This window comes from Sapajus apella, unplaced genomic scaffold (genome assembly GCF_009761245.1).
Source record: "Sapajus apella isolate SASKATOON/1434 unplaced genomic scaffold, GSC_monkey_1.0 scaffold4, whole genome shotgun sequence".
In the NCBI taxonomy this organism is placed as follows: Eukaryota; Metazoa; Chordata; class Mammalia; order Primates; family Cebidae; genus Sapajus; species Sapajus apella.
The window spans coordinates 11226230-11244436 of record NW_022436944.1 but is presented as its reverse complement, the minus strand read 5'-3'; the positions used below and the strand labels follow the sequence as shown (position 1 = coordinate 11244436).

The 18207-nt window shown below is 40.3% G+C and overlaps 1 protein-coding gene across 9 annotated transcripts in view; it reads right to left on the bottom strand.

Moving 5' to 3' along the window:
* The window catches only part of VEPH1 (ventricular zone expressed PH domain containing 1), a 227372-nt gene that overhangs the window by 143611 nt on the left and 65554 nt on the right, over positions 1–18207 (bottom strand). For all 9 annotated transcript variants that reach the window (XR_004264083.1, XM_032262452.1, XM_032262461.1 and 6 more), the window contains 2 exons: positions 14129–14295; positions 5014–5223 (listed from right to left, as the gene is read on the bottom strand). Coding sequence is in view for 8 of the 9 variants with exons in the window: in XM_032262452.1 (XP_032118343.1) it covers positions 5014–5223; positions 14129–14295 (377 nt within the window). In the remaining variant the exon portion in view is untranslated. The remainder of the gene's footprint in view (positions 1–5013; positions 5224–14128; positions 14296–18207) is intronic.

Here is an 18207-nt window from a genome sequence, read left to right as displayed (position 1 = left end):
CACTTTTGAGGTACACCAAATTACTATGGAATTATAGACTGGGAGTGACTAACTTTGCCTAAGGGGACAGAGAAGAACTCACAGAAGAGGCGTCATTTGAGCTGGGTCAGGTAAGATAAGTAGGAGAAGGGAGTGAAAACTCCAGGTAGAATAAGCTGTGAAGCTTTACTCTATGTCAGAGTAAAGATGTTCAGGGAAGGGTATAAAATCCTGAGTAGTCAGAACATAGGGGAATGAAGTAGACTGGACAGATAAGAGCTGAAGCTACAGAAGGAAGTTGGGGCCATGCCAAGAGGTTTGCATAGTATCCCATAGGGAGTGGATGAGACCACAGAAGACTTTGTGCAAGGAAGTAGGATCACACTTGTATTTTTCCCTCTCTCGTTGGCCTCTCTAGCTAGGCAGGTTTTGTTTATTATATTGCTGCTGCTATTTTGTTGCTGCTAGTTGAAATGCATCAAGCATTTTTTTTTTTTTTTTGAGATGGAGTTTCGCTCTTGTTACCAAGGCTGGAGTGCAATGGCGCCATCTTGGCTCACTGCAACCTCCACCTCCTGGGTTCAGGCAATTCTCCTGCCTCTGCCTCCTGAGTAGCTGGGATTACAGGCATGAGTCACCATGCCCAGCTAATTTTTGTATTTTTAGTAGAGACGGGGTTTCAGCATGTTGATCAGGATGGTCTCGATCTCTTGACCTTGTGATCCACCCGCCTCGGCCTCCCAAAGTGCTGGGATTACAGGCGTCCACCACGCCCAGCATAAGCATTTTTTTTAATATGAGGCACTGTGTTAAGTGCATTTATGAATTGCTAGATACATGTTTGGGGAATGAACCCTTAGGTGCCACTAAGATATCATATCTGCTGTTGTCTGAAAGGTTTCCACTGCAACCTTCTCATTTGAGAAAGACGAAATGGTCCATGTATTTTTGCTGTGTTTTGGGTACATTTAATCAAATACTATTTCTTATTTATGAATTTACTTCAACTGAGAATACCAGATAAATTGAGTAAATCCTGGAATTATAAAGAACTGGATAGATCTTTACTGAAAGGTGCACCTCAAGGGCAACAGTTGATTGGTTCTCCCAGAAGCAAATTTCTCTGCCCTGGAAGTGGTCTGTGAGTCATTCATGACCTCCACAGTGGCACCAGCACTATATGACTATTAAACATGGCTTTATTTATGTTTGGACAAAAAAGATCCCTGCATTAATTTGGGAGGTAGAGAAAATAAGAATCGGTAGGATTTTTGTTGTTGTTGTCGTATATATACAGCTCTTCTCCGCTGAATGCAATCTAGATGGAAAAATTGTGATGATGCTATCAAGCTGTGGAAAACAGTTTGCTCACCCAGATGGGCCCTCATTTGAAAGACAGGCACACCCGGTCAGTTCCCATTAGCCAGCCTTGCAATTCTTATACCTGGCATCATGCAAGCACAGAAGGTAAGGCATAAGCCAATTAATAACTTGTGTGATTCCAGGCTGTCTCTATGCAATGACCAAATCTAGACTGAGGATTGCAAACCTTCAGGAGACTCTGCTCTTCTTAAAGATGAAACATGTGGTTTGCTGAAAGCCAGGAAACAAGGGAGGGGTCTAAAAGTATGCTCTGATCAGTCATAGATTGTATATTATAAAAGTCAGAGCAGGATCTCAAAGTTGAATTGGCTTTTCCATATTTCTAAAATCTTTTATATCCTGGCAATAAAATTATCTGATAGTTTGAACCCCTACACATAACTGAAAGAACTACTTTGGTGTCAAAGACAAAAATTTCAAATGAAGTCAGTTTTTAGACGAGAACAGAATAGGATAAGGGAGAGGATCCTGGGGCCAGAGTTCACAAGGGTCCTGTGGCTGTCTTATAAGCACCCCCAAAATCCCCATGCCTCATATAGTCCCATGTTCTACTATTTCCCTATAGACCAAGCTTTCCACATACAAAGTGGTGGGACTTTTACAGGGTAGTGTTTGCCTCTCTTTCTTTATTGACATTTTCTTTCACTTAGGAACCCAAGACCTCATACTGGGCATTTGCCCTCATGCCCAAGTCTCAATGTACCTCAGGAACTTCTTTTTCTTTTTGGAAAGAGGCTAGGTAGAGATATACCTACATATATATCTTGCCTATAGTTTTTGGTCCTTAGAAATACTGTTCCACAAGGTTTTATTTAGAAAGTTGAACAGATTTACTCAAATTAAGCTGTTACTAGCTGCTTAGATGACTATACTTATTTTTGGGACATCTGAGCTTTAGCCTTCCTTACAGCTGAAATAACTCTCTTACAGTAATATTTCAGGCACTAAAAATAATCAAGAAAGAGCATTATTTCTGAGCAAAGGAGCCTGCCTGACATTTGTAGGTGATTTTATTAGACTGATCCTAAATAAAATGGAATAATGGAATCAAATAATATCAGACCCATAAGAGAGGTAATCCAGTATAAAGCCATTAATTTTTGAGGAAAGAAAACAGATCCACAGACGTGAAATAAATTGACCAGTTGCAGCAGCAACATCACTTTTTCTGCCTTTGTCCCCTGTTTAACTCGGCATGTGGCCACTGCCCAAATCCAGGAGACATATTCCAGTCTCCCTTGCAGCTACATGTGGTCATATTCAGCTTTATGCTGTTTAGCAAATAGGTTGTAAACAAAAGGTTGTGTTTGACGGCCTGGAAGATTCCTTCTCCACTTCCCCCTTCCTGCTGGCTGAAAGATTGATATGATAAGTGGAGACAGTGTCATCATGAACCATGAGACAGAAGCTATATGCTTTCTGGTGTGCTCAGGAATGGTAGAGCAATAGGGTAGAAGGAGCCTGGGTCTCTGAAACATGGCACTCTAGGGAGATTGCCTTCTAGGCTTCTTTATGTGTAAGAGAATCAGATATCTATCTTTAAGTTACTGTGGTTTTGGATTTTTATGTTACTCTTAGCTAAGCCTACTCTAAGCTGCTATATCAACAGTCTAGAAAATTATCAAATTGATTAACAATGGCTTGATGGCTCTTCCATCAAGGATGGGTGATGGGCAAGGCCTGATTCTAAATCTAGAAAGAAAACACTTCATATGTTCTCTGTTACTAAATACTAAGGAGATTATGACTTAGTAGGCATTCTGTGGGGCCCAAGGACATTATTTAAAAGCTCCTCATATAATCCTAATGTCTAGATATACCTGGTAATTATCTGATCTACAATTGTTCTCTGCTGTGAGTCTGGGGTAGGTGGTGAATCAGAACCAACAGAAAGAGTTGTTTCTTTTGGGGAAAAAAGCAAACAAATATAAATTCTGAAATAATTTATTCATCAGGCTATTTGGATCTACCTTTCCTTCTCCTGGTATGCACTGAGAGTCACACAAATGTCACCAAATGAACTGTTCTCTTTCAGGTTAGCCTTTGATATGATTTGGATCTGTGTTGCCATCCAAATCTTACGTTGAACTGTAATCCTCAGTGTTGGAGGTAGGGCCTGATGGGAGGTGACTGGATCACGGGGCGGAATGTCCCCCATGCTGCTGCTCTCATGAGAGTGAGTGAGTGTTCATGAGATCTTGTGTAGACCTCCCCACCTCTCTTCCTCCTGCTCTGGCCATGAGGTACCTGCTCCCCCTTTGCCTTCCACCATGATTGTAGGTTTTCCTGAGGCCTCCTCAGAAGCTGAGCAGATGCCAGTGTCATGCTTCCTGTTGCAGCCTTTGAAAGTGCAAGCCAATTAAACCTCTTTTCTTTATAAATTACCCAGTCTCAGGTATTTCTTTATAGCAGTGAAAAAATAGATGGAAACAACCTTAGTTCAGACAAACTGACAGTGACATAATTGCATGTGGTTAGATTGCATGTGGCTACTATTTTTGTTTTTCACAGATTACATTTTCCATGGGAGTTTAGTCAATGCTAATGTGCATTACTATACATTAATGAATCATTTGTGATGATTCCAGGGCTTCGCACCTCAGAGGTTGAACTTTTTTGGTCCTTGCAAAGATCTGCAAGGTCAGCAGATTCAGTTAAATAGCTGTCAGGCAAAGTCAGCCTAATAACACTCACACATACCAGTGGGTTCTTCTGGCAGAAAAGGTGACAGGCAGGGGAAAGCACTGCCAGGAGGCAGACTGTGGCAAGGCATTCCCAACTGCGGTAGACAGAAAGGGATTATACTAAGAGTACATCTGCACCAAAGAAATCCCCTTTCAAGATCCATCCTCATGTTGACAAGTGCAAGCTTGGGAACTCCATTCTCCCGCCCTCTTCTGGGAAGCTAGAGGAGACAGAGCCTCAAGCAGGAGGAAACCAGGCAGGACTCAAAGGGCTCACCATAATCTCAGAAGAAATATAATCAAACAGCACAAAGATGCATTTTAAGACAAAATTCAAAAATAGGTGCCAAAAATACCAAAGATCTAATTGTAGCTGAGTTACCAACCCAGTCTGAGTTTGGGTAAGTCACATAACTTTTCTGTTTTTTAATTTTATCTTATGCAGAATCAAGGGATTGAACTCAATGAACTATGAAATTTCTTTTAAAAGTTGGACAATTTTATATTTATCTAATGGTCAATAATTTTATATTTATCTAATGGTCAATTATTTTATATGTAAGTAGGTTAAAGGAAAAGCTCTCAATTATAGATTTGTTTTTATTTTAAAATTCTGTGCTTACTGGTGGTCTCCTGCGTTAAGAGAAATTGCAAACTGAAATCAGATACAGCTGTTTTATTAGTTGTTGTTACTGCAAAGTGGTCTTGAATCTCTCAGTGCTCTCTTCATTTTAACCCTCCTTCTTCAGGTGACACAGCAACAATAAAAGACTCACTTCCTAAATCTTCCCTATAACCCTGCTACTTGACTCAGAGGCCATTGTCTATGTAAAGGGATTGAAAGAGAAATTGGAACTCCCAGAATTCCCAGGACAAATTTGTAGGTCATAAAGCTCCAATGGATTAAATAGGTGGGATTAAGTACCAATGCAGTTCAGGGGAATGGAGAGAAAAAAGCCAAACTTACTTCATCCACATGCCCAACAGCTCCATAAATCCTTGCCATCTGTCCAATGAGGTAGGGGAATCTCTCACCAATCTCCTTCAGCATTGGAAGAAAACTGTTCAAAGCCACCGGCTCGTAGCTTGCTATCTCTATAAGGATGTTTAGGATGATGTCATTATGGGTTGAATCCTTCAAATGCCCAATTAGGAAAGGAATACACTTCTGAACTACCTATAAAGAGAGGAGAGGAGGAGGAGGAAAGAAAGAAAAAAGTTAATTAAATCAGAATTAACTTTGAAAGCAAACTTTTTTGTATTAAACCTGAACTCAACACATTCTGGGATTATTTCCCTCACTGGTATTCAAGCAAATCTCCCAAGTTTAGAATTTAAAATTTATAATAAAATATTCATAGCCTTTAGTTTCTTTTTCTTTTGATCTGTGCCTTCCTATTGAAAAGTGAAGTTTAAAATAATGCTTCAGTGTTACTATTCATAAATCAAGTTTTGATGTGTTATTTCCTTATTGGGAATGCCACACTTCCTCCAATCACCATGAAAGCTGCAGTTTAAAGGACAATTTAAGTATGTGGGAGATCTTTGTTGACTTTAATCAAAGCCTTCAAAATGGAAAAATTCAGTTTAGAAATGTTTAATAAAAATAAGAAAGCAGAAAAGTTCTCACAGTTTCTTCAATTTTCAGTTTTGATCACAAAAATATAAGATAAAGTTAATAAAGCAAAAATGATTTATATCATAGTCTCATCTTAATATATTTTCTTGATTCTTATGAATCAAGAATGTAAAGGTGAAATGAATGTAAAGGTGAAATTTATCCCAGAAAATGGGACTCTTTTGTGGAATAAAGACACTATGTTAATATATCACATACTGAAATTTTAATGAATTGTTTTGTCTGCTAAAGTGGATAATTATAAAGGAAACCTGTGGGAAACTGAACAATAAAAGTGAAACAGATTTGCCCATCCATACTTCTGCTTTGTTTGTTTCTTTGTTTGTGTTTGATTTACTTTACTGATGTGTCATTTTTTGGGTAGGGAAGACGTTAAATGTAGCTTCCAGTATTAAAACCAAATCTGATCACAGCACCATCTCCCCAAAGCTGAACTCATAATCCACCCCCTGCCAAAAACCTGCTTCTCTCTCCCTCCACCCCTTCTGGCCCCAAGTGCCTCCTTTTCCTATAAATGACATCACTATCCACCTGGGTACTCAAACTAGAAACTGTTTCTCCCTTACTAGCCGCCATTATCCAAGCAATTACCAAGTCCTATTGTGTCCAGTACCCAAGAATCCCACAGATCTGTCCACTCCCTTGTCTTTATATTCATCCATTCATTCACTCATTCACACTTGTTGAGTCCTTCCTATTTGCAAGCTGTAGGTGATAAGGATAGCAATAAGTCTGACAAGATTCCTGCCTTCATGGAATAATTTACTGTTTAGTAAAGGAGACATTCAATAAAAGTCATAATCACATCAGAAATGAATAATTATAAGTTTTAATAAATCCCATGTAGGGAAAATGTAGGGCTCTGTGAGAGACTGTCCCAGGGCCCTAATTCAGGCTAAGCGTCAGGGAAGGGCTCTCTCAGGGGGACATGGAGCTGAGATCACTGACCCAGGCATCCCACACATCAGTTATTCCACAGCCTCCTAAAAGTCTCCGTGCCTTCAGTCTTGCCCATCCAATCTCTTTTCAGCTTTAGTCACAATGGTGTTTTTTCCTGCCTTAAAACCCTATAGTCACTTGCCCTTGTTTTCAACCTGACTCCTATTCATCTTCCCATACTCAGTTCCTTGACCATTCGGTCCACCTTCCCCCAGTCCAGACCCCACTACGTATCACACATCAACTATGATGAATTTTTTTTAAAGTTCTTAACTTGCTAAATTTTCTTTTTCATCTGGGATTTTACTCATGTGATTTGCTCTTCCCGGAATTCTTGTTGCCCCTATTTTGCTTGAGTAACTCCTGATCATTCTTGATGAATGATGAACTGTTATTTCCTTAAAAAGCCTTCCTCAGCTCCTCTCCTCTTCCTTCTCAGTCTAGTGCCATTGTGGAAGTTCCCATTGTACCATAAATGGCCTGAGCAGGTCCTTCACATGCTTCCTTCTTACTGCTGGTCTAGATGCATGAAGCATTTGCACACATTGCCCTCCCTAGAGAGCCCACTCAGTTTACCTGCATGTTACAGAGCGTCAGGAATGCTTTAATGCAGACATAGAAGCTCTACTTGAATTCCAATTTCACAAGGTCAGAACTTCCTTGTTTAGCTTCCTATTTCACCTGAAATGAATTAGGCTTAACTTGAAAGCCTTGGTATTTCTGATTGTCGCCACTTCCCTTTCCCTTCTCAGTGAACCCTTTCTCTTTCTCCACATTTCCTTCCATCCCCCTTGCCCACTGTCTAATTAAGGAAGAGGTGAGAGAGAAGGTGAATCAGGTGGTTTTTGTATTGTTCCACCTGTGGTGACAGACCCCTTGAAATCAAGGGTGCACTCTAGTTCTAGGGGTGCTGGCAGCAACAACAGAGCACAAAGAGCTGAGGGAGACAAGTGGAGAGGATGCTTTACCATGAAGGTAGGGCTGACAGGAGACAGGGCTCAGCAATCCCCCCATTACAACTTCTTCCCAGGGAGAATCCTGGCACAGGTTGGGTCCATCCACATTGCTGTAGGTGCTCCCTAAACCCTGGGCTCTTTGTTCTGGGATCCATACTCAGCACCCACAGTACCTAGCACAATGTGAGTTCACTCTCTCCTCATTTTGTTTACTCTCCTTCTCTTGTCTAGTCCACCCTCAAACTGCCCTCTCTCCCATACTTTCTCCTGTGTCTTCTGGAATTCTCATTTGCTTCACAAGCCTCAGCCTTACAGCCTTGATTCTTTAGTGTGTTGAGGTCAAAAGATTTCATTGGTTGGAATTAGACTGGGTTTGTGTTGCTGCTTGCCTGATCTGTCTGGCTTTGGGCAAGTGACCTAGCTGGTGTGAAGCCCAGATTGTCACCGTAGGATGGCTTTAGGGAAGGTAGTATGACTCTGATGGTCACTGGGGGACATAGAAGTTGAAAGGCTGATGAAGATGAAGTGCATGTGAAAAGCCACCTCACCCACAAGGTCACCCTTTGGTACCACCACTGTTCTTATTAACCTCTCCAAACTATAGCTTCTCTATTTATAAAATAAAAAGCTTGTTGTAGGGAATAAATGAGATGTCTGTGATATACCTACATAGTGCCTGGTACATGGTATGAGTTCAGTCACTATTAGTGCCGTTGTCCACGCTCCCCTGCCTGCTGGGACCAGCACCGAGAAAATGCCTTCTCTTGTAGCCTTCTCTACAGTGGAAGTGGAAGTGGAAGCTGCCCAGTTATTTCTCCAGTTGGGGGCCTGTGCTCTAGGTGATCCAATAATTCTTCAACTCCATTCCTCACCCCAAACTACTGTACCTTTGCTCATCCTTTCTGCCCTCAGTCCTTTCCAAAATTGGTCCCCCCACTTGTGCTCTGGAATACATTCCACATCTTCCTTTGGCACCTTGTTCTGTCTCCTGTTTCCTCTCACACCTTCAATCCCTTTTTTCTTATTTTGTCTTTAACCCTTCTTGTTTCTTCTGAACTTTCTGAATTGGCAGTCCACACTCACATGGTCCTTTCCTAACCTTCCCTTCCATATGCAATTCATAATAAATGACTGACTTCCCCTACCCTGCCTCACAGATGCTGCCTTTTATAAAAAAGATACAACTGGTGAGCTCAGTTGCCAAATCCAAGGTCAATGCCTGTCTCTTGTCTTCTTTACTTCTCTAGACCTTGACCCTGTTGAGCCACTTTTTCTCCTTTGGAGAACACACCGTGACTTTTCCTTTTTCTTCATGTCTTCAGTCTTTTTGTCTCTTGTTAAATTTATTCATTTCTTAATTCAATAACTTTTTATTCAAATCCTACTATGTAACCCAGCACTATGCTAGGGAGCATATATGAATATGTAGACAAGAGTCCCATGTACCTCAAGGAATTTACAGTGCACTGAAAGAAACAGTCATGCAAAAATAATGACATATTGTTCTATGGGCAAAAGAGACAGTGCATACTAGTAACAGAGAAGTTCCCAGTCCTCTGCCTAAGCTCTAGCTTTGCTACTCAATGTGTGGTCCCTCGAAGCAACAGCAGCACCATATGGGTACTTGTAAAAAAGACACACTTGGGGTCCCCACTTGTGTCTACTGAAGCTACTGAACCAAAATCCCTGGGAGTAAGGCTCAGGCATTGGTCATCCTTGTTGGTCTCATCTCCTGAAGCTTCCTGTGAATCCTGCTTTCCAATATCCAAGATTCCTAGCTCTGAATCATCTGCATAAAAGTATGCATTCTTCATGGTATGGCCCTGATGTCACTCCCTTTGTGGAGCTTCATGGCATCTATTCCCTCGTAAAGTAGAATTTATCATCCTCTCTCTTTGTTTATGCCATTTGCAAAGCATTTATCACCTTGTTTAATTTGGTTCAATGTTTGTTCTCAGTTTGGTTCTATGAATGTTTATTGAGCTCTATCAGATACTATGGAAAAGTCTAAGATACAAAGGAAAGAATAAATCATTTCTTGTCAAAGGGCCTTGCAATCTATTGTGACTAATTATGCATATAACTATTCTTTCTTGCTTTTCTTTGAATAATTTGAAGGTTGAATACAAATGTTCCAGTGTTCACTTTAGTATTGATTGTTCTTTTTTTTCAACTGGTGAATAGTGACATTAAAAAGAAATGGGGCAGGCCAGGTGCGGTGGCTCACACCTATAATCCCAGCACTTTGGGAAGCTGAGGCGGGTAGATTGCAAGATCAGAAGTTCAAGACCAGCCTGACCAAGATGGTGAAACCCTGTCTCTACTGAAAAAAAAAAATACAAAAATTATCTGGGTGTGGTGGTGTGTGCCTGTAATCCCAGCTACTCAGGAAGCTGGGGCAGAGAATTGCTTGAGCCTGGGAGGCAGAGGTTGCAGTGAGCTGAGATCGTGCCACTGTGCTCCAGCCTGGGTGATAGAGTGAGACTTCATCTTAAAAAAAGAAAGAAAGAAAGAAAAGAAATGGGGCAGCCATAATTAAATAACCTTGGTTCTAACCATTAATATTCACTGGGCACACATGTTGGTTGATATGGTTTGGCTCTGTGTTCTCACCAAAATCTCATCTTAAATTGTATTCTCATAGTTCCCGCATGTTGTCAGAGGGACCTGGTGGGAAATAATTTGAAGAAGGGGGGCAGTTTTCCCCATATTATTCTCATGGTAGAGAATAAGTCTTATGAGACCTGATGGTTTTATCAGGGGTTTCTGCTTTTGCAAATTCCTCATTTTCTTGCCACCATGTAAGAAGTGCCTTTTGCCTCCCACCATGATTCTGAGGCCTCCCCAGCCATGTGGAATTGTAAGTCCAATTAAACCTCTTTTTCTTCCCAGTCTTGGGTATGTCTTTATCGCAGCATGAAAATGGACTAATATAGTAAATTGGTACCAGTGGAGTGGGGTGTTGTTGAAAAGATACCCAAAAATGTGGAAATTACTTTGGAACTGGTTAACCGGCAGAGGTTGAAACAGTTTGGAGGGCTCAGAAGAAACAGGAAAATGTGGGAAAATTTGAAACTTCTTAGAGACTTATTGAATGGCTTTCACCAAAACCCTGATAGCAATATAAACAATAAGATCCAGGCTGAGGTGGTCTCAGATGGAGATGAGGAACTTGTTGGGAACTAGAGCAAAGGCTACTCTTGTTATGTTTTAGCAGAGACTGATAGCATTTTGCCCCTGCCTTAGCGATTTCTGGAACTTTGAACTTGAGAGAGATGATTTGGGGTATCTGCTGAAAAAATTTCTAAGCAGCAAAGCATTCAAGATGTGACTTTGGTGCTGTTAATGGCATCCAGTTTTATAAGGGAAGCAGGGCATAAAAGTTTGGAAAATTCACAGCCTGACAATGTGATAGAAAAGAAAATCCTATTTTCTGAGGAGAAATTCAAGTAGACTACAGAAATTTGCTTAAGTGTAGGAGCCAAATGTTCATCCCCAAGACAATGTGGAAAATATCTCCAGGGAATGTCAGAGGGCTTTATGGCAGCCCCTTCCATCATAAACCAAGAGACCTAAGAGGAAAAATTGGTTTCATGGGCAAGGCCCAGAGTCCCTGGGCTGTGTGTGGCCTAGGGACTTGGTGCCCTGTGTTCCAGACACTCTAGCTATGACTGGAAACAGGCTAATGTACAGTTCTGGCTGTGGCTTCAGAGGGTGCAAACCCGAAGCCTTGACAATTTCCATGTGGTGTTGAGTGCACAGAAGTCAAGAATTGAGGTTTGGGAACCTCCGTCTAGATTTCAGAGACTATATGGAAATGCCTGGATGTCCAGAGAGAAGTTTGCTGCAGGGGTGGGGGTCTCATGAAGAACCTCTGCTAGGGCAGCGCAGAAAGGAAATGTGGGGTCAGAGCCCCCACACAGTAAAGCTCAGCCTGTGAAAGCAGCCAAAAGGGAGGCTGTACCCTGAAGAGTCACAGGAGCAGAACTGCCCAAGACCGTGGGAACCCTTACATCGGTGTGACTCAGATGTGAGACATGGATTCAATGGAGATCATTTTGGAGCTTTAATATTTGACTGCCCTGCTGGATTTTGGACTTGTGTGGACCTGTAGCCCCTGTGTTTGGCCAATTTCTCCCATTTAGAACAGCTTCATTTACCCAATGCCTGTACTCCCACTGTATCTAGAAAGTAACTAACTTGCTTTTGGTTTTACAGGCTCATAGGCAGAAGGGACTTACCTTATCTCAGATGAGACTTTGGACTGTGGACCTTTGGGTTAATGCTGAAATGAGTTAAGACTTTGGGGTACTGCTGGGAAGGCGTGATTGGTTTTGAAATGTGAGGACATGAGATTTGGATGGGCCAGGGATGTAATGTTATAGTTTGACTCTGTCTCCTCACCAAAATCTCATCTTGAATTTTATTTCCATATCCCACATGTTAAGGGAGGGACACAGTGGGAGATAAATTGAATTATGGGGGTGGGTCTCCAATACTGTTCTCATGGTAGTGAATAAGTCTCATGAGATCTGATTATTTTATCAGGGGTTTCTGCTTTTGTATCTTCCTCATTTTCTCTTGCTGCCACCATGTAAGAAGTGCCTTTTGCCTCCCACCATGATTCTGAGGCCTCCCCAGCCATGTGGAACTGTAGGTTAAATTACACCTCTTTTTCTTCCCAGTCTTGGGTATGTCTTTTATCAGCAGCATGAAAACGGACTAATACATTGGTGCCCTCTAGAATCCATTTCTAATTCCCTCTTCCTGGCAGCTTCTAGTTTCTGTCTGTGTATCCTCCAGTTCAGGAGAAGCCCTAGGGGTACAGCATGTGCCCTAAACAGAGAGAATATCAAGACTTTTGTTGGGTGTTGGTGGCAGTGATAGATGTAGGAGAAGCATAGTGCCAAGAGGGCCCTGAGCACCTATTGGAGATGACAAGGAGAAAGCCTGTGGAAAATGGAAGCCTAGAAGTCGAATCTGAGAAATCAAAATATAAAAATTCTTTGTTCACATTATTTTTGAATCAAATCTCATCTGAATTTTTTCCCATCACATTAGCTATAAATTCCTTTCACTGATGAAACTATTCTGGTTTGGGTGTTCTATTACCGATAATCATAAGCATCCTAATTGTTACAGTCTTCTACTTGAATCCAAAGAATGACAACTTATTTGCTATCTAGAGAATGAGTCTTTGCATTCACTATAGGCTGATTAATTCACAAATAGGATTAAGTGTAGGTCTCTTCTTGGTCTTACCTGAGAAACTACAGTTCCTAGGACTTCACGGCCACACTAAACTTTCTTTAACGCCACACTACAATAACTACAGATTTGCACATTTGTTGCTTTTCTATTTATTTATTTATAGTACAGAGTCTCACTCTGTCACCCAGGCTGGAGTGCAGTAGCTCAATCTCAGTTGCAACTTCTGCTGCCTGGATTCAAGCAATTCTCCTTCCTCAGCCTCCCAAAGAGCTGGGATTACGGGTTCCTGCCACCATGCCTGGCTAATTTTCGTATTTTTAGTAGAGGTGGGGTTTCACCATCTTGGCCAGGCTGGTCTTAAACTCCTGACCTCGTGACTCACCCATGTGGGCCTCCCAAAGTGCTGGGATTATAGGCGTGAGCCACCACACCCAGCACATTTGGTGCTTTTCCTTACTGTATCTGTATGATGATTTTTTTTTTTTTTTTTTTGAGACAGGGTCTCACTCTGTCACCCAGGCTGGAGTGCAGTGGCATGATCATGGCTCACTGCAGCCTTAACTTCCCTGGCTCAGGTGATTCTCCCACCTCGGCCTCTTGAGTAGCTGGGACTACAGGTGCACTCCACCATGCCCTGCTAATTTTTGTAATTTTTTGTACAGACGGAGTTTTACTGTGTTGCCCAGGCTGGCCTCAAAGGACTGGCCTCAAGTGATCCACCCACCTCGGCTTCCCAAAGTGTTGAAATTACAGGCATAAGCCACCATGCCTGGCTTGTGATGGTTAATTTTATGTGTTAACTTGACTGGATCATGGGGCACCCAGATACTTGAGTAAACATTATTTCTGGGTGTGTCTGTGAGTGTGATTTCAGATGAGATTAGCATTTCAGTGGGTAGACTGAATAAAGCAGACTGCCCCTGCAATATGGATAAGACTCATCCAATTAACTGAGGGCCTGAATAGAACAAATAGGTGAAGGAAGGGAGAATTTGCTTTCTCTGCCTGATTTTGTGAGCTGGAACATTGGTCTTCTACTGTCCTCAGACTGTAACTTATGCAATCAGCTCTCCCTCTCTCAGGCTTTCAGACTTGAACTGAAACTGCCACTGGTTTTCCTTGGCATCTTGCTTATACATGACAGATGGGACTTCTTAGCTGCCATAATTTCATGAGCCAATTTCTCATTATACAAATAAAATAAATAGATGAGGGTTTTCACTTTAAAATTTACATGTATAGATGTCTGAGACAGGAAATCCTAAGCACATATGCTGTTCACACGCACAAAGAAAAACATGCTTAGTTGTGTGTACCATGACATATACAATTTTTACCTCCAGTTGTTTTTTCTTTGCTGCTACATGCAGAAGCCGTAGTAGATGGTATTGTTCTGGCTGTTCCAGCTGAGACATTAAGGCCAAGAGTTCTGTCAGGTGTCTATTAATTGGCTGAGGCTGCTTTTCATACACAGCAGGTAACACTCTCAACAACATGGTGTTACCTGTTCAGGGAACAATAAGGGGAATGATGACTTTATCAGGCCATAAGCAACAGAAATAACATTATTACCAGTGCAATAACATTTACACATTAAATAGCACAGAGTAATGGCCAAATCTTCTGCTAAAAATAACATGGTACCTTATTCTGCGATTAAAATGTGATTTACTCTGATTCTATAAAAGGAAATATTTTATGATATGATCAGTAACATTAACTAATAAAAAATTTTCCTGAGTAATGCACCATGGGGATAGAGGAACTTTGACAGTAATCAGACCACACCCTTGAGAAGGAAACAGTTCTGATAAAAGAATTCCTGATGAGAAGCAAAATTTGTATAATGTTTAAATGAAAACTAAGCAGTGCTATAATCATGGACATAGATGAAACTGAACTATAAGAAAAGTGAAGAGGAGTGAATTCACATTCCTGAAAGATACAGAAGCATAATTTAGACAACTCACATACAGAAACTATGCCTTATTTTTAGTATAAGAAGTAGTAATGCAAAATCCCCAATTTCTGCACTATTTCAAGGGAAGTTTAGCCTCAGCTGGTTTGTCACACATGACTTCCTCAAAGACATGTATAGACAACTAGATTTAAAATGGCAAAACCTCAAGAAAAATACTACATGAACTATAAGAATTTATCAACAAACAGCATATGGGCAACATCTACTTATCACTTGATGGTATGGATTTTTTTTCTCTCAAAATCCTCTCAAGTATTTAAATGTCTCAGGGGAGTTGGTTTCTAGGGATTTTTTGAACAAGAATTTTCTTTACTCTATTTACTTTTACTTTAAATTTGGCTTTGTATGTAGAAGCCATACACAGAAAGAATCAAATAAGTAGGAATTACAGATATATAGACCTTCATTAAATGGTAGGAACATGCCTATAAATAAAAGACGATTTAGATATGATCATTAAAGAAAGAAGGCCAGAATTTTCAGAATATCAATATCTAAATTTAATGAAAGCATGATTCTAATAAAACTGAATGAATTTGTGAGACAATAAAAAATGAGAATTTTTTTTTCCACATATAGTTCATAGAATAAGTCTAAAACAGGTTTTATCATGTACCCCAGAATACAAGTGGTTGGAAATATTTAGTTTTCTTTAAAAAGGTTGTGTTCATCAGTATTTATTTTCAATAATATAATTTTCAACAATTTGTGTTGTTTTCTGCTTATTTCACTATGAGTGTTTCCTTAAAAGATCAGGAATTTTTAATGCAATACCCAATTTGTACAGCCCACATTAGATCATAGAACTTAGTTACAAGAAGATACTGATGGTTACGTTAAAAGGGACTGTAGTTGCAATCTAAGACAGGAAACTGGTGTGTGGCATTTTGGTACAAACTCACTAAAGGCCCTGGGAGCCTTGAAGGGGAAAACCCCAGATTAGTCATTTTCAGCTGACTTGAATTTCAATCAAATAATACAAAAACGAATGCAGAACTTTTGCAGAAATCTTATAAATTCCATTAGTAAGTAATACATTCTTTTAAATTATGAAATAGTTTAAGTCATCAAACAAATATAGGCAATAATATAAGAAGCACTGGTGCACCTGCCAACCAGATTTGTCAAAACTTAATCTTACGTTATAATCACTTTTCATCCCATTTGTTTCCTTTCCTCCCCAGAAGCAACCATCATCCTAAAGGTAGTATTTATGATTTCCATACATATTTTTACACTTTAATTACATGTGTATGTATCACTAAACATTTTATAGTGTTGTTTTGGATGCTTTAAAATTGTATATGAATAACGTCATACTGTACATATCCCTTTGCAACATATTTTTTCCTATTCAACATTTTGTTGAAATTAAACATCCAAGAAGCTCTTCTTCATTTATTCTCACAGCTTTGTGTTATTCCAGTGTATAAATATGCAACAACTTACTCATGCACTTTATGATTGAAAGATATTGTGGTGTTGTTATTTGTTGCTTTAATCCATGGCGCTGAAATAACTGTCTGTGCAAAAATGAGAGTTATTTCATAAGGTAGTGCTTCTGATTCTAATGTGCTTAGTAATCACCTGGGCATCTTTTTAAACTCAGATGTTGGCCGGGCTCGGTGGGTCATGCCTATAATCCCAGCACTTTGGGAGGCCGAGGCAGGTGGATCACGAGGTCAAGAGATTGAGACCATCCTGGTCAACATGCTGAAACCCCGTCTCTACTAAAAATACAAAAAATTAGCTGGGCATGGTGGCGCACACCTGTAGTCCCAGCTACTCAGGAGGCTGAGGCAGGAGAATTGCTTGAACCCAGGAGGCGGAGGTTGCGGTGAGCCGAGATTGCGTCATTGCACTCCAGCCTGGGTAACGAGCGAAATTCTGTCTAAAAAAAAAAAAAAAAAAAAAAATTCAGATGTTGATTCAACGGGCTGAAGGCAGGGTTTGAGAATCTGATTTTCTAACAAGCTCTCAGGTGACACTGATAGCCCCTGGACCACATAGTAAGTGGCAAAACACTGGGTATGTCCCTTGGAGTTAAGTTTGTAGATGTTCAAACATTTCTTTGTGGAGCAGTTGTATTCATTTTCTATAGCTGTCATAAGGAATTATCTCAAAATTCATGGCCTAAAATACCATAAATTTATTACCTTATATTTCTGTAGTTCAGAAGTCTGACATACATCTCCCTAAGTTAAAATCAATGTGTGCCCAGGGCTGGGTTCCTTCCTGGAGGCTCTAGGAGAGAATTTGTTTCCTTGACTTAACCAGTGATGATATGGTTTGGCTCTGTGTCCCCACCCAAATTGCTCTCGAATTATAATCCTCACATGTCGAGGGAGGGATCTGGTGGGAGGTGGTTGGATCATAAGAGTGGTTTTATTTATGCTGTTTTCGTGATAGGGAGGTCTCATAAGATCTGATTGTTGAAAAGTGGCAATTTCCCCTGTGCTCTCCCTTCTCTCCTGCCGCCATGTAACACATGCCCAGTTTGTCCTTCACCTTCCGTCAGAATTGTAAGTTTCCTGAGGCCTCCGCAACCATGTGGAACTGTGAGTCAATTAAACCTCTTTTATTCATAAATTACTCAGGTAGTATCCTTATAGCAGTGTGGAAACAGACTGATATATCCAGATTTTAGAGGCTGCCTGCATTTCTTGGTTTGTGGCCCCTTTCTCCATCTTCACAGCCAGCAACATGGTGTCTCTGATCCCTGTTCCTTCATCACATCTCTCCCTGTGATTCTCTCTTCTGCCTCCCTTTTCCACTTTTAAGGACCCTCGTGATTATATTGGGTTTATCTGAATAATCTAGGATTATCTCCCTATCTTATTTAGCAACCTTAATTCTATCTGAAATGCATATTACATAACATGTTCATAGGTTCTGGGTACTAGAAAGAACATGGACATCTTTGGAGGACCATTATTCTTCCTACCACCAAGATTATGACAATCTGCTCCCACCGAGCAGCATGAGTGTTTCTGTTGGTCCACATCCTTGCCAACATTTGGTTGTGACAGACATTAGTGTTTGCTAATCTGATGGGATATATCTAATATTTTTGCTTTAATTTCAATTTCCCAATTACTTGTAAGGCTGAGAACCCTTTTCATATATTTATAGGTGATTTCCTCTCTTGTGATTTGGCCATTCACATACTTTGCCTATATTCTATTAGGATGTTGGCATTTTTTCTTATTAATGTTTATAAGTTCCTTAAAATTATTCAGAACTATTGAATGAATTGTTTATTTGTTGATTGTAAAGTATAGCCTTAATATAGTCAACTTTTTTCATTTTTTTACTTCATCGTTTTTTGTTAGAAATTTTTCTGTATTCCAGGTTCATAAAAATATTCTCCTATATTTTCTCTTGAAGGCATTACAGTTTTGTTTTCCTGTAGTTGTCTTTAATCCATCTGCAATT